This window comes from Lingula anatina, chromosome 1 (assembly GCF_051362555.1).
Source record: "Lingula anatina isolate TDL-2025a chromosome 1, LinAna3.0, whole genome shotgun sequence".
Classification (NCBI taxonomy): domain Eukaryota; kingdom Metazoa; phylum Brachiopoda; class Lingulata; order Lingulida; family Lingulidae; genus Lingula; species Lingula anatina.
Window position 1 is genome coordinate 54,506,180 of NC_141767.1, and position 23,844 is coordinate 54,530,023.

Sequence of the window (23,844 nt, forward strand, 5' to 3'; positions counted from 1 at the left end):
GAGAAATGAATTGGCAGCTCCCTTAAATAGTTACTCTTATAATTTATCATGCAAAATGGCAATTGAAGTGAGCTAGGATTTTTTTTTACAAATGAATTTTTGATGAATACTTGAGTTAACTTTCTATACAGGATTTCCATTTGGGGATTCTTGAGCAGTGCATATCTATTGGAAGAAAGAACACTTTGCAAAACATGAAAAATCTCCAGCTAACTGAGAGCACAGAAGACAGCGATTCTCTGCACCCAGTATTGCAGGCATCACAATTAACTCTCCTCAGGCATATAAATAACATCATCAACATGTTACCTGTCCCACACCAAGTATTATCCTACAGTGAGAAGCAAACATCGCAAGAGGACAGCTTCCTAGAGAAAATGGAGGACTTTTTCACAGACACTGCGTGGCTAGAGAATGTCAATCATCTGACTGCAGCTCTGGTGGAGTACATAAAAACCTTGAGATTGCTGCCATGGAAACCTCAGATTCCTGAAGAGTCAGTGAGAGATGTGGCCAGGTTTGCTGTTCTTAACATGGAGGTAAATGATATTGTTGTTTTGAGCTGTTGCTCTTTTAACACTCTTTATCATTATCTGTGAATTTTCATTTCTAGAATTTATCTCTGCATACATTGTTTTGCCTTTCATTGATGAATAGAATGTTCCTTTTCATAATTGCAATAATTTATTTCTCAAGACCTCACTACACAAATGTCCCAGCACTGCTTACAAAAATGATTATATGTATTTTGAATTTCCATGCCCCTCTGTACCTGTTATAGCTGATAAAGACCCCAAAGTTCTATTCTTTAATTTGAATTTTCGGTATTGCATATATCATTAGGGTATAATCAATTTCTTTGACTTTCCCCTGACAGATCGTTCATTGGCTTCTTAATCAAGACCAGATCCCAGCCTCTGGACACCTGGAAACTTCCTTGCGGTGTTTCTGTGCAGTTCTGCAGAATCAACAAAGCTTCACTGTGATTGGTTCCACAGAGCATGTGACCTGGGTGTGTTCTGTAGTCAGAGCAGTGCATCAGCTGCTTGTCTCAAGTGAGTAGGAAGTGAGAAGATTGAAAAGAGTGGGAAAGAACTTTTGAAAAAAACTATTGTTGGCATTTTAAGACGTTTGACTGTTTGCTTGATGACTTTAGTGTGTTTATATGTTCTTTTTTTAAAATTTCATTCTTGAATATAGGATCTAGCCTGCAACGTTTAAACTTGTAAAGATTTTAAATTGTATTATAAGCTGAGTTTTCGAAACTGTCAATTTTAATATGACAATAGGGATGTCTGCTTTACTGTTACTGGTTATATCTATTGTATTATAGTGGTAGTTATCCCTGGAGAGCAGCTTGCCACCCTCCCCAACCATGAAAATACAGAGGACTCTACTCCTAGACACAGATACAATGGTAATTAAGTGATGTATTTCCTTCACTTTTTGCACATTTGCAATGAATATTTATATTTTTAACCACTTGCACATAAGGTCTTATGTTGCATTCAACCAGAAGAATGTATGTTTAAAGAAGGAAGAGATAAGTATAATTTTTTGTACTTTTTTTCCTACCATCAGATAAATTTATAGTTCTACAGTTAAGTGATTTTATACTCCATGTGGTTCTTAATGTTTTAAGATAGATTAAAGTAGAACGAATGCAAAATACTCTGAACAGCTGGATAAGATTCTTATATTGCAGACAATACAAAATGCTGTTCTCATGTCTATCATTCTGTAAACTCCTAAATTATTTCTTCATATCAGGTTTCCACCACATTATCCGTTCATGTGATCAGATATCTGAGCTTCTCCACTGTCTTCGCACACATCTCCGGCCTCGCCATGCACAGGGACAGCTGTCACCTTATGTGTCTGGTTTGTTAAGGAACATTGTTGTCAGTATGTATTCACATCTGTCAGATTGGTTAATATTTTAGAAAAAAAAGTTCTAAATACTTATGTAAAATTTGAGGTGCTTTCAGTATTTAGAATTATGGATTTTATGATATTAAGTAAGAAAATTGGTCCAGACTTTGCTTTTGTTCTGCTATGGAGATCAAGCTAATGTATTTAAAAAACATATTTCCTATACTTGTGAAGATTTTTGATTTATGATAGATTTTTGATTTATGATATTCCATGTGCAGGTTTAGCCAGGCTGCCTCTGGTCAATAGTTATGCTCGCACACCCCCTCTGGTGTGGAAACTAGGCTGGATGCCTGCCCCTGGTGGAGAGACCAAGACCAAGCTTCCTCCACTGCCTCTAGACTTCTTGCAGGAAAAAGATGTCCTGAGAGAGTTCATCTTCAGGGTGAATGTTGTTGGTAAGTTATGCCTCTTTGATGCATACATTGTAATGTTTACAAGGGTGCTAATTTGAAATAAAGAGGATTTGGTTTGTTGCTTTAAGCTTTGTCATGTAATGTTTTTAAAAACTTCATTATACATCAGAATAATAGTTATATACAAGCATGCGGTCAGATCACAACAATTTATCTCATGCAGTCTATATTTTTAATGTATTCATATTTATAAAACATATTTCCTATACTTTTTAGGCTGGACAAGTCGGCAGCAGTTTGAGGAGACATGGATGTGTTTACTAGGTGTACTGAACCCAGCTTTACTGGAGGAAGAGCAGCATCCAGTGTCTCCAGAGGAAGAGGTGGATAGAACCCAATGCATTGTGTTAGCTGTGCGGTGTATTACTGCTCTCCTACTGCAATCTACTCTCACTCCAGACCCTGGCAATCCTTGCAATGGAGTTCATGAAAACCAGCCTAGAGACAAACCATTGGCATTTATGCATACAAGGTATTTTTGCTTCTATACACCACCTACTTGGGTCTCCATCGTCTTATGTACTAAATTTAGAACTAGTTACTGCCACATTGAAACTAGTGAGATTTCTTTGAGGCAATGTCTGAAAAAAGTGGGAATTTCACTAAGTCCTAGTTTGTTTTTATCATTAATGATGTGTATATTTTAAAAATATTATCTAGATTTGTATGTTACGTAACTGCTTTTTAACTAAATTAAGGTGTGGTAAGAGGTTGCTGCTGCTGCGATCGATTATTGAGAGGGATCTCCGCCATCTGTGCTTACTAAAGTAAGTTGCTCTCAGTTGAAGTGTGCCTATATCTATTAAACCAAGTGAGTTTTTCCCTTATTTACCTGTTTCTTTTTGATTTAGGATTTCATGAAAGTAAACATTCTTGTGTCTTTGAAGTAGGCAATCATTGCTTAAGACTGCTGTAAACTTTGTTTTCAGGTTCAGAGGTCATACTTCCTTATCTGGTCAGGAAAGAGATCTCTTTGGTTGTAACCTGGAGAGAGAATTGGGACTTGAAGCATTTACTATGGGGCAGGTAATATGGTGGGAATATAAAATACAGTTCCTAGGATCTATTGATAGAGATGTTTGGGTCTCTTGTTAGACTTCTGAATGTGATGCTAACATTTAACTCTTCAGACTTAATTGGACTTCATATCCCCAGAGCTGTAATGTTTATGAATGAAAGGGTTTTTTGTTTACTTCTTATTATTGTTCATAAGTGCAAAATGCTACAGGACTTAGCACAAACATTTTTGAAATAAAGTATTTAGGATACTTGCCGAGGGGGAAATCTGTGTGTTTGTGGATGAGAAAGAGAAAGAAATGTGCATTTAAAATTCTTATTGATTTTATTGCATTTTTCATTTGCAGTTTTGCATTGAATCCATCTGGTCTGTTGTTGGGATGCTGAACTTTAGTGAATCTGGTAGTAGTGAAGATGACCAGGAACTGTCTGTTGCCATGACAACCAGAGGACGTTCCTCCAGCCATAGTGGTCTTGACCTCCATTCCTGTGTTCAATTCCTTGTGGACTTGTATGGACAGTGGCTAACTCCTGGAGTGACCCCTAGAACACCTCTTATGTTGATAAACCAGACCGTGAAGTCAGTAAGTATGCAGCTGCATGGAATTGAGAAGAATCCTGAAACCCAAAACTGCTGAAACAATTATTTTGCTGTATTTGGGAAAGCTTAATCACGATACTTTTTTTTGTTAATTTGAAAGGTCATAGGATTAAAAAGGAAAATATTATTGAGATTATGAAAGTTTTTAAATGAAAAAATTATTTATACCACACAATTATTAATGCAAACATTTTTTCTGTGATTTTATCAGGTTGTTGCTATATCTGACCTGTTCACTGAAAGACAGCAGTTTGAGTGGATGCTGGACACCCTGATGGATGTGTTTAAGTGCCACCCCCAGGAAGATGAAGTGACAGTGCAGTACCTGGTGGTGGGGATATGTAAGGCTGCAGCCATCACAGGGGTGGTAAGATCCCATTGTTTGAGATATTAATAGGGCATTTGGCATCCTGTGCACCTCTCTCATTTCTTATCAAGTTGTAAAAATGTCCTTCCACAGCATTTATCTAAGCTGAAGTAACAAAGGTAGAAAAGGCATTAGCACATTTTTTGATATATTGTATTGTCTTTATTGTTTCTCACCAGACTGGTCAGGAGGCAGAGAAAGTTGAGAAAGTTGTGGAGTCCACTTTGAAAAGTCCCCACATTCCATCGCGTATAGCAGCCCTTCATGGCTGCCTGTACATTCTGGAGACTGGCATCAATGACCTGAGCCGAGGCATCATTCCTGATATCATGGAGTACTTGGTCAAACAAATGGAGATTATTGGATTGTGAGTACCAACATTTGAATAAGGCCAATAGTTGCAACTCAGAAGATAATTTTTCATTTACAGTTGTTATGAATGTGTAAGTTCTTTATAGCCAAGTTGCTGATATTTCATCAATTTTAAGGCATTGGTTGATTATTAAAATCTGACTCTCAGAAATTTATTTCTTATCATTTTATTTAATTTATGACCAATGTGTTCAGTGCACACTAACAGAATTCAGTCTTGAGGTAAGATAAGGTCATGTACAGTTGATCCACTATAAACTTTGGATTCCAGGATGACAGTCCACTGTCAGCAGCATCTTCTTGTGATGTGGTCCACAGCTTTCTTTTTAATTGAAAATTTCCAGGAAGAGATCAAAGATACAGAGTTTGCATCCAGGGTGCTACAGGTGGTGTATCTATCTTACCAAAACTAAACTTGATAACTTACTATGTTTCTGAGTCTAGTTTTATTTTAATGTTTGGTACAGTTTTAATATCTTCTGGTTTCATTGAATTGTAATAAAGAGGAGACTGAGAATGACGGTGCTCAGTGTTTCATTATGAAAGATGTTTAGATATGATTAAATATCAAGTTTATTGTATTGATTATCGAGAGAATGGTGAAAGTGAATTTGTAATTGTCTCAACAAATTTCCAATAGATCAGGTCTGATTACAATTGTATTAAAAATAGGAAACATACATTATTATGATACGATATAAACAATTGTGTCCAGGTTGCAGTATCTCTGGCCACTTCTGGTGAAGATGTGTGTCCATTTGCCGTCTATTTGGTTATCCTCCGTGGTCTAGAGAGACTGGTGTTGGCAAATGTTATCAGCGGGCAGGACACAGAGTCACTTATCAAACTGGCAGTTGACAGGTAAGGGAAGACTAGGCATACTGTATAACTAATCGGCAGTGGAAAGGACACTGAATTGAAACAAGTACATTAGAGGATTTTAAAAATTTAGAAGTTTGTTCTTTATATTCCCATGTATTAAAATTTTTAATCACCAGCTATAGTTGATTACCAATGGTCATTTGGTTATTTTATTATGAGCAAGTTGTTAGGTAAATTTGTCAACTTTTTTTGTCCTGTATCAGGAAATGAATGTGATTTTCATTCCTGAACTTGGTGTTTCTTTCACTCAGTGTCACTAATGGGTAATTAAAATTTCATGAGATTTGTTTTCTTTTTTGTTTTAAGGTTATGTCTTCCCAGTCCGCAGAGAGCACTGGCAGCACTGGGCCTCATGTTGACTTGTATGTATGCAGGTACGAAAATTATGAAACATTGCATTTGGTTGTTTTTACTCCTAAAATGGGTAGATCCAGAGAAATTTTCTGACAGTCTTCCAAGTTATCTTTGTTGATCCATCTTCCATTTTTGATCATCTTCTGAGAGAAAAAAATAGATACCCGACAATGAAAACTTGAAATATTCTGACTGTCTGGAAGACCCAGAAGATGGCTATCATCTGCCTCTGCTAAAATGTGTATTTTATTTTAGTGTCACAATTTATAGCTACGTTTACCTTAATTTTATCCTCTCCTGAACAGCTGCATTCACTGTATTTGTTTCCATTGTCTGTTGTTTTTGCTATAGCTCCCAAAAGTTTTCATAACAAGAAATGTTAATTTTCTAGGCAAACAAGGAGACCAGTACACACCTTCAGTTCACAGTGAGACAACATTTTTCATCGAGCTGCCTGCAGAGGTTCCTGTTCCACAAGATCCGGAGTCTTTGATTGTTGCCATGGAGAGAGTGACTGTGCTGTTTGACAGGTATTTTTGCTGCTGTTATAACTCTTAAGCATACAGCAATAAAGTCCTATTTTTGTGTCGATTGTTGTATGCTTAAGAAATGGAATAATGGTGTTGATTTTTCTATGATTTTGATTTAATAAAGGCTTTAAATATGTTGACTTATCAATTTCGTACATGCTAAATATGGCCCAAGTTTTCCTGTGCACCATTGGGAACTGCATGAGCTAAATAATAGATCAATGCCCTATAAGACAAAAGTGTTTTAAAGATTTATGGGATACCTTCAAACTATTTTAGGATAAGGAAAGGATTCCCATTTGAAGCACAAGTCCTGACACAGATCCTTCCATCTTTCTTGACCGACTTCTTCCCTCCTCAAGACATCATGAATAAAGTAATAGGAGAATTTCTGTCTAGTCAGCAGCCTCACCCACAGCTTATGGCAAGAGTGGTATTTGAGGTAGGTAATGCAGGAACTCGAATATTCTTCTCTCATAGTTTCTCCTTTATTGAGACTGCCATTTCCAGAAGATCACTCTAGGAACAGCAAATGCATGTGTGAGTGTATTTTTCTTTTGTATTTCATTTTTTAGGGGCATTTTTCTATAGCTAGGAACATATGAACAATACACCTTCCCATTTTGAGAACTAGCATATTGACAACACTGGATGATTGTCGACAGTTTAGCTGACAAAGTTGAAAACTTTCTTTTAGAATTGTCAAAAGATGCAAAACTGCCCAAATGCTTAAAAGTTTTCAACTTTTAAGATACAGTTGGCAACTTTTCTGATATGTGTAGATACCAGCCTCATATATTCCCCCAAGATCAGTTGTATCAGTTACATCTAAAACTTACTATCTCCTGATCAGTAAGAAAAAAAGGTGTTTTTCTCATTATTAAACAAGAGAATATTGTAATTTATACATTGTGTATTATTATTATAATTTCTTCCTTCCTATTTGTGTTCAGGTGTTTGCAGCCCTACATAAAAAGAAACAGCAAAGTCTTGTACAGGATTGGGTGATGCTGTCTTTGTCCAACTTCACACAGCGCACCCCCATTGCTATGGCAATCTGGAGTCTGACCTGCTTCTTCATCAGTGCCTCCACCAACCAATGGCTTCGGGCACTGTATCCTTGTCATTGTGTAAAAAATAAACAGTTTTGTTAATTTATTGTAAATTTATTAATTTTTTTTTAAATTTAGTTTTACTTATAATGTAATGCATGAACAACTATTACAAAGAATTGCATCAAGTTGTTATAGTTAAAATGAATGTTCTCCAAGTCCTACATATTAATGTGATCAAACATTATTAAGTTATTTGTGACTTGCCAAACTTTGACTTACGTACAAAAACCTCAGATTTTGCAGTAGATATACAAATAGTAAAAAATAATTTATCAGCAAATTTATCACCAATTTTCCTTAACATGTTAAAGTTTCCGTCATGTTGAGAGTAGAATGGGTAAGCTGGAGGAGGCAGACTGCCAGTTGTTCCATACTGCAGCACTGGACTTCTATGACCAGTTGTCAGAGGAAGGACAGCGGAGAGCATTCCAGTCCACTTTCCAAGCAGTAGGGCAGACAGGGTCTCCTTATGCTGACTTGGTGGCCAGCTGGACACACTGAACAGATTGAGGCCCTTAAAAATGCATATTCTTAGACCTATATCATGTCATTCCTTAGTTAATCTCAGTGCACTTTGTAATGCGAAGTTATTTCTGAGTTTTGACAGAGAGGATTTATGTCGACCCAGTTTGTTGCTGGACTGTTCTGTGGAAAAAAAAAGGAAATAGTATAATTGTTGTACAACATATCTTAAAAGTCTTATTCATTCGGGACGTGCTGAATACCATAAAACTATTTATTAGGTTATATATATATCAAGAGAAGGTATAAGATCTTGCATTAAACAATTAGCAGATCTTTTCAAACTTGCATTATGTGGTAGGTGAAATAAGTTTCAATTTAATGGTTCAACTTTTACCATAGCTGGTATTAGATATTGTACTGCCTTGGAAGGTTCTTTATATTGGCAGCACTGCAGCCCTATTAGAGAAAGTGTGTTCAAAAATAAAATGTCATTGGTAATTGTACACTGTCAAGCTTTAATCATAGAAATGTTAAAGATGTAGTAGTGAAAACATATGGTGTTTGCATATTCAAGAACGAAAAATACATATATCAAAGCATTTCTATCATAGCAATGTGTATGGTTTACTTTCATTCTGGATGAAGTATTAACCAAGGAGTATTTCTGTATAGTAATATGGTTTATGTAACATTGCCCATTATACCTTGTTGTGGAAGCTGTGTGGAGTCTGTTATGGCTGCAGGCTCTTTAACTGTATTAAATGGACCGCACCTGTTTTAACAGGAAAGGGTGATTTTTTGTTAATGTGTGTGGGAAAAGTGCTCTACAGTGTGCCACTGCTGCCCAGTATGCTGTTACAGATGTCAGTAAGGTCTCAAATCTATAAATAGTTGTTGTGACTTATAAAAGGGCAGCTATTGTCAGTTGCATGCATAACAAATGCCAGCATATACTGTAGAAATTGCTGTTGTCAGATATGCATTATATTTCATTTTGCTGGTTGTTTGCAGTATGTTACTATTTTTAAACAAGATTTCCTTGTTAAATTTAACATATATTATTAGGTGATTCTTTTGAGCTTGAAGGATAAACATTGTGAAGACGCACAGGCCAAAATATACTTAATAGGTATGGAATGTTTAATGTATCATGATAGTTTTTCTCTCCATCAAATGGTTTTTTCTCAGTATATTTAAACACCAACAGTTAAAAGCAGGAAAATTGGAAATGAATTGAAAAGAACTAAATAAGCTCAATTTATATTATGTTTATAAATTCTAAATGGGATAAGTTTCCTGTAACTAATATAAACATGTGAATGTGAAACACTGCCTTGTTTTGCCTAATGATGTGCTTGATCTCTGGAGGACAGCATTGATTCTCTTTGATTGCACGGATGGGCAGTAACATGCATGGTTTATATACTTTATAAAAGTGTTAAATGTGCAATCTAAAGGACCGTTACTTTGGAATAGTTTTGGGACTTAATTGACAGACCTTTTGGGGGAAGTTTAGTGTTGATACATTAACTGGCAAATTTCAAAGCATGATAGTTGGTGCTACTCCCCAGCTTGCAGTTAAAATTATATGTTCAACCCTGGCCTGTTTGTAAAGAATTTTTATCTCATTTTTCTCCTTGCTTCATTTCATTTATTTCTACTCTTCATAGGGAGTATAGATACAGAGAATTAATAGTTGATTCTAAAAGTATTAAATGAAAAATTCAAAATACAAAGCAGAAATTTCAAAGTAAATATTATTTTTATTATTTATAATTGGAAAATGGAATAATGTCAATTGTATTGTTAACTGTTATAAAACTTTAATGTGAAATAAAAAATTACAATGTGTAACATTATCAAAATTATTGTAACAAATGTGCAGAAAGCACTGCCTGTTATCTGGGATATGTGTTATTTTGGATAAATAATTCTGCGGCACAAATATTTAGATTACCCTCAGCTACATTGCAAAAATACTTTTGAAAATGTTTGGTTCCCTGATGTGAGCACAACAATACTGTCCTGTATAGTGAACCTGTACAGTACCCACTTGGATGTTGCATCACTTTTAAGAAGCCCTCTTGAAATCTTTTAATTGTCTTTGTATCAAAATTTTCACTTTCAACAATACTGCCAAATGTTACTAGGGTGGCAGTGTATGATTCAGGGACTTATTACTATATAGATACTTGCATAGCACTGCCCGACTTTACGGTGTGGCTGCGTGACATAATTTGATAACTGCTGACCTATGAACATTTAAATTGTCTGTAACTGCATTACTTTCATTTTGCCTCACGAGTTTGAAAAAAAAAAAAAAAAGATCAGCACAAATCCAAAGTTGTAGAAGTGGCAGGTCTTTTATTAGGAGAATTTGTTTTCCTTTTAAATCTAGCAACAAGTCCCTCTCTATGGTTTTGAAGACTACTCGCTAACAGCTGGAGTGCTTTCCTCATGTACGGTGTCAGACCTCCAACACTGCAAAAATTAAAAACAATAATCACTCAAAAAATACTTTACTATTTTTACAACTGGATAACATTTGTGAAGACACAGTATATATATTTGCAATCATCTTAGTGTTTATTGATGCTAAACTATTTATACATTGTTAAAAATACCTTCAATAAGCACTAATAAAACTCCACATGGGACACAATACAGATGGAATGATTTACTGGCTATTTGTGATATGTTTATTATTATTTTATTTTATTATTTTTTAAAATTAAAAATTCATGTAAAATTTTCTCATATGTATTTGGATATCATTATGTACCTATTGTGAAGTCCACATTTAATACTCCAAGTTTTAAGAATTTTGATCAATGAAAGCACCAGCATTAGTCTTGTGAAACCATCAAGCCTGTAAAAAAGATATGATTCTCTCTGAAAATAGCTAGCTATGACTGAAGTAACAAACTTAACAAATCGAAATGAAGATGTAGAAATGAGGCTAAGGTTACAGAATAATTTACAGCAGTAAAATACTTTTAACTACTATTTTATTTTTTTCTTATAACAGACAAAATATTCATGAGTACCATTTTGTAACAAAAGACCTTACCACTTTTTCGTTCTTCTGTTAACAGGAATCACTGTTAAAGCAATTTTGAGAGGGAACTTCACTAGAAATGTATTGCAAACATATGCACAAAACCCAACCAGCACGCTATCCACATAAAAATCATGACGCAGTCTCTGTTGTAACAAATTCTGAAATGACAGTCATAGTGAATACTACATTAGCTGTAATAAATTAATACTGCCCCACTTAACACTGTCTGGTAAATATTAAATTTAACAAATAGAATATAACAAATTATTATATTTTAATTTCAGTCTTTTATAAACCATCTGAAAAAAATCTACATATTTACAATATGAGCATTTTACTATGTTCCTAAAATTCATCATGTCAAGACCAAAAGAATTTTACTGGACTCGTTAAAATGTCTACTATTACCAGTCTGACTGTCTTGTGGCTTATATGCTAATTACATACACAGTAATTGAGAAAAATAACTAAAGTATGCATAAATATATTATAAAATTCAAAGGCCATTAATGCACTGTTCTTTTTAGATTTAAAAATCTTTATATATTCCCCAAATCATGCCTTTTTAAGTGTTGTAAAGAGTAATTTGTTTCCTTTTACAGACAAATGCATTTATGTTCCATTTGTTCACAAGGTATCATAGTTTGTGTTCACTTACGTTGACCATTTCTTGCTGTTTTGCAAGGACACTGTTTTGTTTCTCTATTGCTTCCCTGTTTTCTAAGATACTGGCATCCAACAGAGCTTGCTGGGCATCCAGGGAAGTAGACAATCTGTCAGATACTTGCCTCTGAAGATCAACTTCCACACTCAAACTTTGCACAGAATTATTCAAATCATCTGCAAACAAGTAGGTAATAATAATTAGCTTTGCCAAAAAAGATACTTATATTATATGGCACAAACAGCATAAAAGTTAATGCATCCATCAAGGTTTGCCACGAAACTTTTTCCGTGTTTTGATCAATGTCAAACTTGTGACCAGAGTAATCTTGAAAATAGTCCCATGAGAGACTTCCAAATTACATGGCCCTAGCTCCACTAATCAAATTATCTGTGATAACTTTGGATAACAGACTGACTAAGAGATGTCTGAGAGCAACTTTTTAACAGATCCCATCTTCATCTTGTTTTTATCTATTTTATTATTTTTCTTTCATTTCATTTCTATATATCATATTCGTATAACGTTTCAATGAAATGGTAGGGCAAGTAGAAGGAGTAAGTAATATAATTTGATAATGCTGAAATACTAATAAATAAATAAATAAATAAATAATTTTTACTCACCAATGACAACTGCCTGTCTCTGAACATTATCACATAACCTATGTAACTGCCTATGACCTTCCACCACTGCTTGCTGCAAAGAAGAAAAACTTACAGCACACTTAGGAAAGATACTGGGTGTACTGGTGAGTGTTAGGTTCAAACACTTTTGACACATGTATTGATACTGAAGATTGATTGTGATCATACCAAGTTAGTGTGATAGAAGCATCCAATGTAGATCTAGTCATGTTTGGCAGTGCAAAGCAAGAATGTGTTTCAGTTTAGAAAAGTCAATTATGTGTAACACAATTCAATTTTCTCATATACATTAAATTCAGAAGCTGTACATCATATAAATATAAAAACAAAACAAAAAAATTATTTTCCATTTCTAGAAATTTAAATTACCTCTACATGTTTGTGCTTCATGTAGTTTGCAACATTGACAAGGTAGTTGACAGTGCCCAGTTGTGAATGCACCCTGTTGATCACCTCTTGTCTCTGGAATGCTGTGGCTATATTCTCTAGCACACCAGGATGGGGAACATTATGGAGACCCCCTTCATCTGGCCTGGCCAACTCGTTACCAGCACTCGGAAAATAAGGAACGCCTTGAAATAATAATAATTAATGCATTACTTGAACTGTAATATAAGGAGTAACAAATGGTTGATAATTAAAATCTTCATCAAATAAAAAAAAAAGTTATTATTCAAAAACAGTACTGCTTTATGTATTTATTGATAAAAATCGTTTGCATGTCATGTCATTGGTAAGATTAAAGGTGTAAAGATTTTCAAATATTTTCAGAAAATTGTTTGGATTATCAAATGATTTCAATATTAACTTAGATTAAAGGTGTAAAGATGTTTTCTAATATTTTCACAGAATTTTTTGGACTATCAAATGATCATCAATATTAACTATGATTATGATTAAGATTTTTAATTTAAAACCAAATTCATAGCTTTTCATGTGTGCTAGGTAAAGAAATGCTTTTATGACACTGATACCTAAAGTGTTCTGCATAGGTTCTGATGCTAATATTCCTGGTGCTACAAGTTCTTGTGCACGTGATGTCAGTTGTCTTCCGCTCTCTAACCAGGAGGAAACACTGTTGCCCACATGAGATATACCATGAAGAAAACGGGAGGGAGAAGGCACTAAATTCCATGTCCCATGGGGCATCACTGAAAAAAGTGTTGTGCAGTCAATAGCCATCCCAAAGTAATGCTACAGGGCTAATTTTGAAACTGTCTTAATACAGTTTTAGCCTACCTAATTTTCATCGGTTTTCTGTGCTATCATGAGGGAGGGTTCACTGTAAGCAAGGAGTTACTGTACATCTCGTTTTACATGATGACGATGGTTATGTGGTCAAATACCATTGCATTAGTAATAGTACTCAGGCATAATTACATGTACCAGTATTTCTTGAACGTGCCAGTAATTGGATACTCACATCCCGGCTCTCCCTCCATCAGGGATCCAAAATCTGGTTCCAACATTTCTATTTCGTCATGGTGAGCTTTGAGATGTCCACAAACGAAAAGATTGTTTACCGACAGATATGTAAATGCGTACTACATACGCAAATGAACACTTGTGATTGGCTAAGATTAGCTCAAACTTTCAATGACGTACCCCATCGTATTAGTTTAAGATATAATTATTTTAATCATATAAACATTCACTGAAATATATTATCAGTTATTTTATTTAAAAACATGTTGTAAATGATGTATGATGCTTTATTAAATCTTATATAACTGTATCATTTCACTTAAAAGGATGGAAATATGTAGTAATTTTGCTTTCGTATCTCTTTCGAGTGTGATGTGTCATGGTCACACCTCCCAAAGTGTGTCAAGGTGAAGGTTGGGCATTGAAGTTGAACAAAACAAATGCGATTTCATGTGGCGTGCAGTTCTTACACGAGGAAGCAGTCTTATAACCCTACATAATATAAAAGGGTGTTCTTTTAAATATTTTAGCACCGAAATGGACAGTATTAAACTTGGAAAGAAGTCTGCAGCTTACATAGCTGTAGACGAAAACATACAGGTAAGACAGCACAAAATTTAATACAATGTACAATGCCTATGTACATTGACATTATACTGCGTGTAGTACATGTACTGTGCCTGCTTATTACGTATTACAGTACTGGACTGAACATCTTTGACGGTTTGTACATTGTACAACTTAGGACGTACATGTACAGATCACTGACTGGCTCATCTAGAAGTTTACTTGTTCAAATGACCAGGGAGTACAGTACATGCATACATTTGTAGCACTCTGATAAATGTTTTGCAGATATATTTTTATTGTACATGAACCTGAAAGATATCAATGAAAGGATGGTGATAAAAAATTCAAACAACATTTTTTCATAAGCTTTTGATTTTTCTCCTCATATCTAACCTTAAGCTTACGAGTTGCATATTTCTTGAAATTTAAGAGAAAATCTGTTCACCGCAATGTTGGGTCTTGTTAATCAATCCTACCAAATCCTGGCATCCATCAATCCCGCCATTTGTGCTCAGTTACAGAAAGTGTGAAGATGAAGAATTGGTCTTACAGAGTATCATTAAAACATATCAAAATTTTCTTCAGATGTACCTTATTATCTTTTCTATAGCATAAGCCATTCATTTTCAAGAAAGAGTTATATAAGCATAACTTTTGGGACATACATGATGTACAATTGCCAATTTTTTCACATGTGATCTATATCAAGAACTCCTGAAAAATTATGAATGTTTAGGGTACTTGGCATTGAGATACTACAGATATTTGCATCTGGGATGCTAGCCTAAAAAAGAAAATTCTCCTCAAGGTTGTGATTCAGCATTACTTACTGTGTGATTATTGTAAAGATGGCATGTTGGCAGATAATATATTAGTATGTTTAATGCATCACATGCTTGTCTGGTCCACATATCAGTACCTTGCTTTTTGTGGTGTCAGAAACTCTTTAACATGCAGGGAGCACTTTTGAAGTATATCTCACTGTCTAACTGACCTAAAAATATTATTCAAATTATCCACACTGAACAGGCTGTTGTGCTTCATTCCTATGACAATAGTAAAACAACAAATCCAGATGTTTGCTCGTAAGTGTATTGTTACTTAGGCTCTATTCCCATAGATTTTAGATCGCTCTATCCCCGCGGGAAGTCTCACTAGATTACTTTCAGATAATCCGACTTAAATGTCCGTCCCGCCTACTACAAGCTGTAAGGGGGTAATTAACTTTCGTGTCCGCCTGGCTGACAGCTATTTAGCGTGAACCCCCAGGGAGTTAGGTCGATCTAAAGTAGGTTGATCTAATCTATGGAAATGGGGTGTTATACATATATTGTGTTTAATGTGGAAAAAATGTTTGAATCATATAGTTCCTCCTCTTTCTCAACTGGATCCTGTTTTGTATACATGATACTCTGGCATAATCTGATTTCTCCAAACATGAGCTTTTTCCATGGAAATATGGAATTCCGCTTTTTAAATTCAATTCTAATGGTTCCTGAGATTCGTCAAGATCTGCGATAAAATCTGGTTCAGAGGTTTTTTAAAGGCTCATGAGTGTTTCTCTCAAATATTGGATAGCAAAGGTATCTTTTGAGAGAAATAAATAATGTCAGTTTTTCTAAAATTTATTTAATGCATTTTTTACACTGTGATGAGGCATTACTAAATAAGGAATACTTGCAAAGCTGTCATCACAGTCAGTAGCACCTTTTGTGAACTACCTATTTTAGTAGTATTAAGGCAATCTTAGGAAATTCAAATTCAGACATCATACCAGCTGGGCCGATCCAACTGCAGGGATTCTTGCAAAAATGCAATCTCCGAGCAGCTTAGGGGTAATTCAACTGAGCGCACACAGAAGTTAATTACCCCCTAGCTGCTCAAGGAGGTGTGACAGTCAATTAAGCCGATTAGATTGATTGCACTTTAGCAAGAAACTCCCACAGAGTTGGATTAACCCAGCTGGTACAATATCTGAATCTGAACGGGTCTTAGATACTTCTGTCACATTTCAAACTATTTTATCCAATAAAGACAAATCATTTTAGGGCACATGCAAACTGCCTGTCTGGGAGTACCAATTCTTTCAGGAGAACCATGAGGGTGACTGGAAGGCCATTGTCATGTTTGGATAGGTCTGAATAGTGGCATCAAGTGCATGGCCAATCCTTAAAGGATTGCTTTTGTACAGAGGAACATGACTGTGACATTTTATGTTTATTTTGTGGCTTCCTGTTATTTATGTACACAATATTGGAAATTGAATAATCACATAATACTAACAAAAAGATTTTTTTTGTTTGGATTCATGGTTGTTATTTGATGTCCTTTCTTTAAACATGTAGCTTATACAACTGAAGAAGACTGCATGAAATTATGTTTATTCAAAATTAGAAGCAGGTAGAGTAAGGGTGAGTTCTATGTCAATATTTTGAATAATATACATGAAGATATGCAGGTTTGTTTATAATAGATATGTATATCTAAATTTTATAATTTGATAACATCCATTTTTCAGGATAACCAAATAATAGGAATAGGCTCAGGATCAACAATAGTATATGCAGCAGAACGAATAGGTAAATTTTTTTATAAACTCATTGACATTTCGTTTAAAAATGACAACAAGTTGGGAAGTTGTGAATTCAATTTCATAGAAGGCTCCATAAGCATAGCAATCACAGAATGAAAACCCCATCTAATGCTATGCTGAATAAGCATTCATTCTGACTGTAGTGTGCAGAAATCTTCACAAAATTTTTGCTTAATATCCTATGCTTCAAAATAATTATAATGCAAAGGTGAATAAGCCCATATACAAAGTGTACTGAATTTTTATCTTATTGAGAAGAATGACCTACATGATAAGAAAATGCAACAAGCACTAGTATATTGATAGTTGCTATGTAGATTAAGCATGTGGGCTGCTTTTCATTTAACTTCGTTTCAAACAAAATTTGTCGATTGATATATTTTAGTTAAGTTGAAAACCTTGTAGAACTTGGTATTTTTGTGGGAATTTTAGAATGAAAAGAAAGAGTACTGTATCTTTTTAACAATAGTCCTTTTATGTATGAATTGCCTTTTTAGTCAGCCTCCTTGCAAGTCATGATCTACAGGCATAATGGTGCATTAATTTAATGTGAAGCCATGGCTGAGTATATTACTACATGTTCTCTAGCCTTGTCTGTATGTCCATAATGTTCCAGTTGTAACTTTGTCAGATGCTTGTTTTTCATCCATTAATCATTAAAATTATAGACTCATACAAGCTAAATCAACTACTTTGTAGCTATTTATAGTGCTCAACAGATGAAGATTAACTGTGACAAATGTTTTTTACAGCTCAGAAAGTAAAAGAAGAAAAACTGAAATTGGTTTGCATTCCAACCTCATTTCAGGTAACACTTATTATTCTTTTTGGGCCATTTACATTTAATTTATACCAAATGCAACACAGGGTAACTCCTGCTCTCACCACCAACACCAACCTTTTCTTGAACCAAGCAAATAATTTCTTCCTCTTCTTCCATTATAGTAACTATAAAATTTTTTTGATAATTCTCATAATATTTTTTTCATATTAAGCATATTAAATAAAGGGTGTGAAGCTATAAAATGTTGATTATCAAATATTATGAGGGGTCATCCATTTTTATCGTTATTATAAATAGTAGACTTTGCCAGGCCTCCATGCAGAGAGTACAAAGTGAAAATCTAACAATGATGACCATTGGCAACAATTGGAACATCAATTTTTTAATTTTTCAAAAGCTTTAAGGGCCTTAATACCCTTCTCCCTGCCCCCCCCCCCCTTTGTGGTTTGTAGGCTTGTGAAAATTATGATAAAAACTTTTTGTTGTTCGTACAAACTTTGCATTACATTTTTGTCAAAGATATGTTTTAAGTTGTATTTTCCCCACATGTTTAACATCTAGTTTTATAAATACATGTTCATGTGATGTATTTTCTATAATTTAGGCCAGACAGTTAATTTTAGATAATGGTCTGACACTCAGTGACTTGGAGAGAAATCCAGAGGTTTGTTTTGTCTTTTGATGATTCTACAGCATGGTCTCATTTGAATTTATTTCATAATGTCTAACATATTATCAAAACTATCTTCTATGAATAGAGTTATTTCCTGAGTTCATTTTATTACTAAATATTTGACCTATTATCTACTTCATAAGTGTAATGGAATTGTGCCATAAAACATTTGTACCAGACGGCTTTTGAGAATTATATATTAAGTAACTGGTCTTGTGTTATTTCCAGTTGGATGTGGCTCTTGATGGGGCAGATGAAGTAGATTCCAGATTTAATCTAATCAAAGGAGGAGGAGGATGCCTTACACAAGAAAAAATCATTGCATCATGTTCAAAGAAGTTTATTGTCATTGCAGACTTCAGGTAAATGCCTTGTATCTTCCATTTCATGATACATGTCTATACATGTGTATGTGAATTCATAACCAGTATTTAATTGCATGTCACATAAAATGTAATATAGGGTGTTGTTACATGATTACAAATTGTGGCACTCACTGATGAGCACATAGTCACATAAAGTACTTATAGCCGTAAGCTACACACTGAGTCACTGCTCATAGCATTTTTTTAAATTGGGCATATGAAGCAATCTCCAAAGCTTTTTTTTTTTCAAAAGATCAAACATATCCCTAAGATAACCTCACCCGAGGTCAGTAATTGAATATATTCTTCTGTTTTAGACAAGATGCAAACAGATGGTTTATTTTTAGTTTTACTCCATTTTTTATTTACCTAGAATATAGAACAAAATATTTTTAAAAAATGTTAAAGGTAACTTTTGTTTTCACCCCTTAGGAAAGATTCTCAAGTCTTGGGAGAACACTATACAAGAGGGATCCCTATTGAAGTTATCCCTATGGCATACAAGCCTATTATGAGGAAAATTAAAACACTGTATGGAGGTTCTCTAGAGCTTAGAATGGCCAAGGCTAAAGCTGTAAGTACATAGGTTAAGGACTATAATTGTAATGTTTATAATTCTTCATAGTTAAAGAGGTTTTAAGATATTTAGGTTATTTTTCTCATTATATTGAGAGTCAAACATTATTTATGAATTCAATTCAGAAGTGCATACTGTATAAGTCATCCAGAACTACATTTCTATTTTCATACAAATTCAGGGGCCCTTGATAACAGATAATGGCAATTTCATCATAGACTGGAAATTTGAAAGTGGAGACCATGACTGGAAAAAAGTGAACACAGAATTGCTAATGATTCCAGGTAATATTATTGTCAGATATTATGGACTTTTAAAGCACTTTTTAACATGGTTATTGATACAGTACCAAAATTCTGTGTGACTAACTTAGTAAAGTGTAATTGAACCCTTACAGGCAGATTTCACCTCTCAAATATTTTTTGGAATAGAATCTGTATAATTTGTTGCTTGTCATAAATAAAATTAATGAATAATTATAAACAACTAGCTGATAGCCGTCACATCAATCACTGAACCGTAAATGATATATATTTATAACAATAATCATTAAAAAAAATAATAGAAGAAAAAAACCGGACTGAGTGGGAATCGAATCCACTTTATTCTGTTTGGCAGCATTACTACGCGGCCAGAAAATCCTGCTATCTGATGTATAGTGTTATTGACAATATATGATACCTGTCACACATGCTGAAGCTTTATGGAAATTGCCGAAGGCTATGAAATGCCTTCAAACTATACTTTTAACAGTTATAATCAAATTTAAACTATGGCCACTATCTTCCCACTGCCCTAAGGTATTGCTAACACCTGTATTGTTAGTCTTTATTTTCAAACTTACAAAAATTATGCTAAAGAGTGAAGTGCAACTTAAGGTGGAAAACCAGCCTTTTTGGATTATTTTTCTTGAAGTTATGCATATTTTAATATTGCATTTTTCACATTTTGGCATTTTCACTTTTGAAATCTCATGGGCCTGAAACCTTATGCTATTCACATTTAGAAAATAATTATAAATTGGTGGTGATTATGCTGTCAAGCATAATGTAATATTTGCATCAAATTTGATAAAAACAATTTTGTGCACTGTCATATTTCTTATTTTTCTCAAACTTATATAGAAATAATTCATAGGACTAAAATACATCTTGAGACAGAATACTAGCTTGATTGAGTTATTTTTTCTAGAAGTAATGCATTTTTGGTGAATTATCATTTTTTACACATTGGCTGTTTCAGTGTGGGCCCTAAAACTCCCATGGAATTTACACTGTATGGTAGTTAATTTTTTTTCGGTAAACATTTTACATTAAAAAAATAATTGAAAATTGGTGGTGATAATGCTATCTTGTATCTATTTTATATATAGGTATTGTGGAAACTGGGCTATTTATCAACATGGCAAATAAAGCATACTTTGGAATGCAAGATGGAACCATCAAGGTGCGTGAACCAGAGGCTCTTACCAATGGAAATGGATTTATCACGAACAGTGAAAAGTAATAAAAAAGAGGATTTGCAATTACTATCAAATAATATCTTAGACTCAGTTCCCATGCCTAGATTGATCTAACAGGATCGCTCCATCTCCAATTGGTTTCTCGCTAAATTGCTTTCAGCTTAATTTAGCGACTTACATGTAGATGTCTGGCACGACTACTGAAGCTGCTAAAAGAAAATGAATGCCCCTTAGCAGCTTCAGTAGGCATGACAGACACCTAAGCCACTCATGTTGATTACAATTTAGCAAGAATCCCCTTGGAGATAGATCGATTTAGAGTTAGCATGATAGGGTCTGGGAATGGATCCTAAAATGTACAGAAGACATTGATCATTCATGAAAGGAGTAGAAGTATTGTTGTACTACATAAATGAAGATATCCCGTGTTCTATTTTTCTAATGAATGTGTGTATCTTCAATCTCATTCTTCTTGAATATATGAATAATGTTATGTTTGACATCATGCATGAGGTATTGTATTTTGCAATATTGATGTTAATAACCTATTTCAAACCAGCAGACTTAATCAACAAAAGTAAATGAGTATGTGAAAATTGTGTGTGTGTAGAAGTAGTAGAGAAGAGGAGTTAACTGAAGAATTAACTTACCGAAATACAAATTGTTTGCACAATGGTAGTCTTTAATTTTGCATGTAATACCATTTGTGCTATGAAAAGAAGCTAAAATCATGTTTTAAAAACTTAATCATCAAACATACATAGCAAAAGCTTGCCTGAATTTTAGGTTTAGGTCTTTTTATTGTAGAATCTGATGTCATAAATGGACCTTGAAGATGAAATGCTCCCAGATACTGGAAGTTAGATCAAGCTTTCATACATGACACAATTGCTTTAAATTCATTTTCTTTAACTAATTTTTGAATGGACATTTTTTTATTCAATGATATTTTAAATATATGTCTTCCTGTTTTTATTAAGAGGTCTTTCCTGTTGCTACAAAAGGCTAAAAATTATTTCTTCTTTAAAAATAAATCTAAGTTCAAATTGATCAAATAGACGTCTTTTACATGTTGTCTGTTACAAAATAAAAGAAATGTTTTTCTAAAGACTGTTTGTATTATTATAATGCCAGTTTTTAGCTGTGCAGAACACTTGTTCAATTTGTATTTGCATGGCAGTCCATCTTATTTTATATTTTATAAAAAATTGTTTTTGTATGTTTTGGAAGGCATATTTTTTTTTCCACCATGAACTGTGATCACTATACCCCTTCCCCCATGGGACCCTAGCTCTTGATTATTAACTGCAAGTGAGTAATTACATGTACATATATGATCTCTTTTTGTGACTGAGGCATGTATATAGATAGATATAGTCAAAGAATCCAAGGGAAATGTGACTGTATGGAGATATGTTTTGTAGGCAAGCACCAGTATTATTTTGTGATATACATGGTGCCATTTGTGTAAATATACCCTTTATATACATGGACATGCACGTGCTGTCAAGTATGGGAGCAGACATTTAAAAACATATACACTAGTAGCAATGCATGAAACTGTACGTGTTATAACGATAAAATCAAATAAAAGGGAACAAAAAGCTGTTATTATTTATCCTCAAACGTTTATCTTTTTTTATGTACAGACACAGAAGTGTCTGTACATATTGCCATCACCTGCGTCTGTCGTCGCCGATGCCGTCGCCGATGCCGATGCCGATGCCGGCGCCGTGCACTTTCCTTGTTAACACGATAAGTGGAGGGCAGTTTTACTTTTTGGCTTTATATTTACAGAGCTGATGAATATTCATAAAACACAGGTCAAGTTCGAAAATCAGCATGATCGGGCCATTATTGTAGAAGTTATGCTGTTTTTTCACTTTTCAGCATATATGCAACCCTGTTAACACATTTTAAGGAAAACCGATAGGCCTGTTGTCATTAAACTCACAGGAGTAATCAATCTTCCTAAAACGCAGGTCAAGTTCGGAAATCCGCATGATCGGGCCACTATTTTAGTAGTTATGCTGTCTTTTCACTTTTTAGCATATATGCAACATTGTTAACACATTTCAAGGAAAACTGATAGGCCTGTTGTCATGAAACTCACATTAGTAATCAATCTTACTAAAACGCAGGTCAAGTTCAAAAATCAGCTTAATGGGGCCATTATTTTATAAGTTATGCTGTTTTTTCACATTTCCTCAGATTCAATTCTTAGGCATGTTAACAGTCTCATTATTTAACTAATAAGATATGTAAATGTGTTTGTTTGACATTTCCTGCAACTTTACAACATTGTTAGTTGAATATGTAAAAATGATGGTAAACTTGTTATCATGTATTGTATAATAGTTTCAAAAATGGAAAAAAACTCATATCATTGCAGTTTTTCAGATTAATTCATTCACTATGTTCAGAAACTCGGAATGGAGGAAATTGGACATTAAACACTGTTCTATTGATATTTTTCCCATGTCATCAATTTTCTTAGTTGATCATATAAAAATGGCAGTAAACTGTTAATTTTGTTATATGTTAAACAATTGTTAAAAATGGAAAAAAACACATTTCAGGACAGTGCTGTCTTGTTTACATTTTGGCATTTTCAAGGTGTGACTTTGAAGTTCCATGGGCCTGAAGACCTTTGCTTGTCACATTTTCTGAATATCCATGATACTAATATTTTATTATTAAAAATTGATGGTCATTATGCTGTTAAACATTATGTAATATTGCATCAAAATTTGAAGAAACCCCTATTTTGGACACTGCTCCCATGATGACCATTTAAGGAAAACCATGTCACTTACTGTTCTCAAACTTACAGGAAAGAAACATGGGACTAAGATACAGTTTAATTAGGCAATGCAGTCTGTTTGGTAATTCTTTCTGGCAGTTAATCGGTTTTTTGTGAAAATTTAATTTTTCACATATTGGCATTTTCAAGGTGTGACTTAGAACCTCCA

General features: G+C 34.2%; 3 protein-coding genes across 5 annotated transcripts in view; 2 read left to right on the top strand and 1 right to left on the bottom strand.

Moving 5' to 3' along the window:
- LOC106165242 (huntingtin) overlaps positions 1-9,905 on the top strand; it is a 31,072-nt gene extending 21,167 nt beyond the window's left edge. For both annotated transcript variants that reach the window (XM_013543419.2, XM_087000023.1), the window contains 18 exons: positions 132-539; positions 878-1,055; positions 1,334-1,417; positions 1,771-1,905; positions 2,154-2,330; positions 2,565-2,820; positions 3,047-3,115; positions 3,278-3,374; positions 3,713-3,949; positions 4,178-4,333; positions 4,513-4,700; positions 4,977-5,091; positions 5,421-5,566; positions 5,894-5,961; positions 6,333-6,471; positions 6,751-6,913; positions 7,425-7,585; positions 7,898-9,905. In XM_013543419.2, coding sequence (XP_013398873.2) covers positions 132-539; positions 878-1,055; positions 1,334-1,417; positions 1,771-1,905; positions 2,154-2,330; positions 2,565-2,820; positions 3,047-3,115; positions 3,278-3,374; positions 3,713-3,949; positions 4,178-4,333; positions 4,513-4,700; positions 4,977-5,091; positions 5,421-5,566; positions 5,894-5,961; positions 6,333-6,471; positions 6,751-6,913; positions 7,425-7,585; positions 7,898-8,087 — 2,967 coding nt within the window. In that variant the 3' untranslated portion in view covers positions 8,088-9,905. The remainder of the gene's footprint in view (positions 1-131; positions 540-877; positions 1,056-1,333; positions 1,418-1,770; positions 1,906-2,153; positions 2,331-2,564; positions 2,821-3,046; positions 3,116-3,277; positions 3,375-3,712; positions 3,950-4,177; positions 4,334-4,512; positions 4,701-4,976; positions 5,092-5,420; positions 5,567-5,893; positions 5,962-6,332; positions 6,472-6,750; positions 6,914-7,424; positions 7,586-7,897) is intronic.
- On the bottom strand, positions 9,795-14,017 carry LOC106165323 (uncharacterized). Of its 2 annotated transcripts, none has more exons than XM_013543528.2 (8): positions 13,847-14,017; positions 13,398-13,574; positions 12,793-12,995; positions 12,403-12,475; positions 11,771-11,952; positions 11,122-11,270; positions 10,834-10,920; positions 9,795-10,532 (listed from the first exon to the last, which is right to left on the bottom strand). In XM_013543528.2, the coding sequence occupies exons 1-8, from the start codon at positions 13,890-13,892 to the stop codon at positions 10,379-10,381; spliced, it is 1,071 nt and encodes a 356-aa protein (XP_013398982.2). In that variant the 5' UTR covers positions 13,893-14,017; the 3' UTR covers positions 9,795-10,378. The 2 variants fall into 2 exon arrangements, with proteins under 2 accessions (XP_013398982.2, XP_086856244.1); XM_087000118.1 differs by lacking the exon at positions 13,847-14,017 and adding an exon at positions 13,663-13,820.
- Positions 14,018-14,245: 228 nt separating this feature from the next.
- LOC106165161 (ribose-5-phosphate isomerase) lies at positions 14,246-22,498 on the top strand. Its single transcript, XM_013543299.3, has 8 exons — positions 14,246-14,448; positions 16,937-16,997; positions 17,764-17,819; positions 18,400-18,459; positions 18,697-18,830; positions 19,266-19,407; positions 19,592-19,694; positions 20,783-22,498. The coding sequence occupies exons 1-8, from the start codon at positions 14,299-14,301 to the stop codon at positions 20,914-20,916; spliced, it is 840 nt and encodes a 279-aa protein (XP_013398753.2). The 5' UTR covers positions 14,246-14,298; the 3' UTR covers positions 20,917-22,498.
- The last annotated feature ends 1,346 nt before the right edge of the window (positions 22,499-23,844 follow it).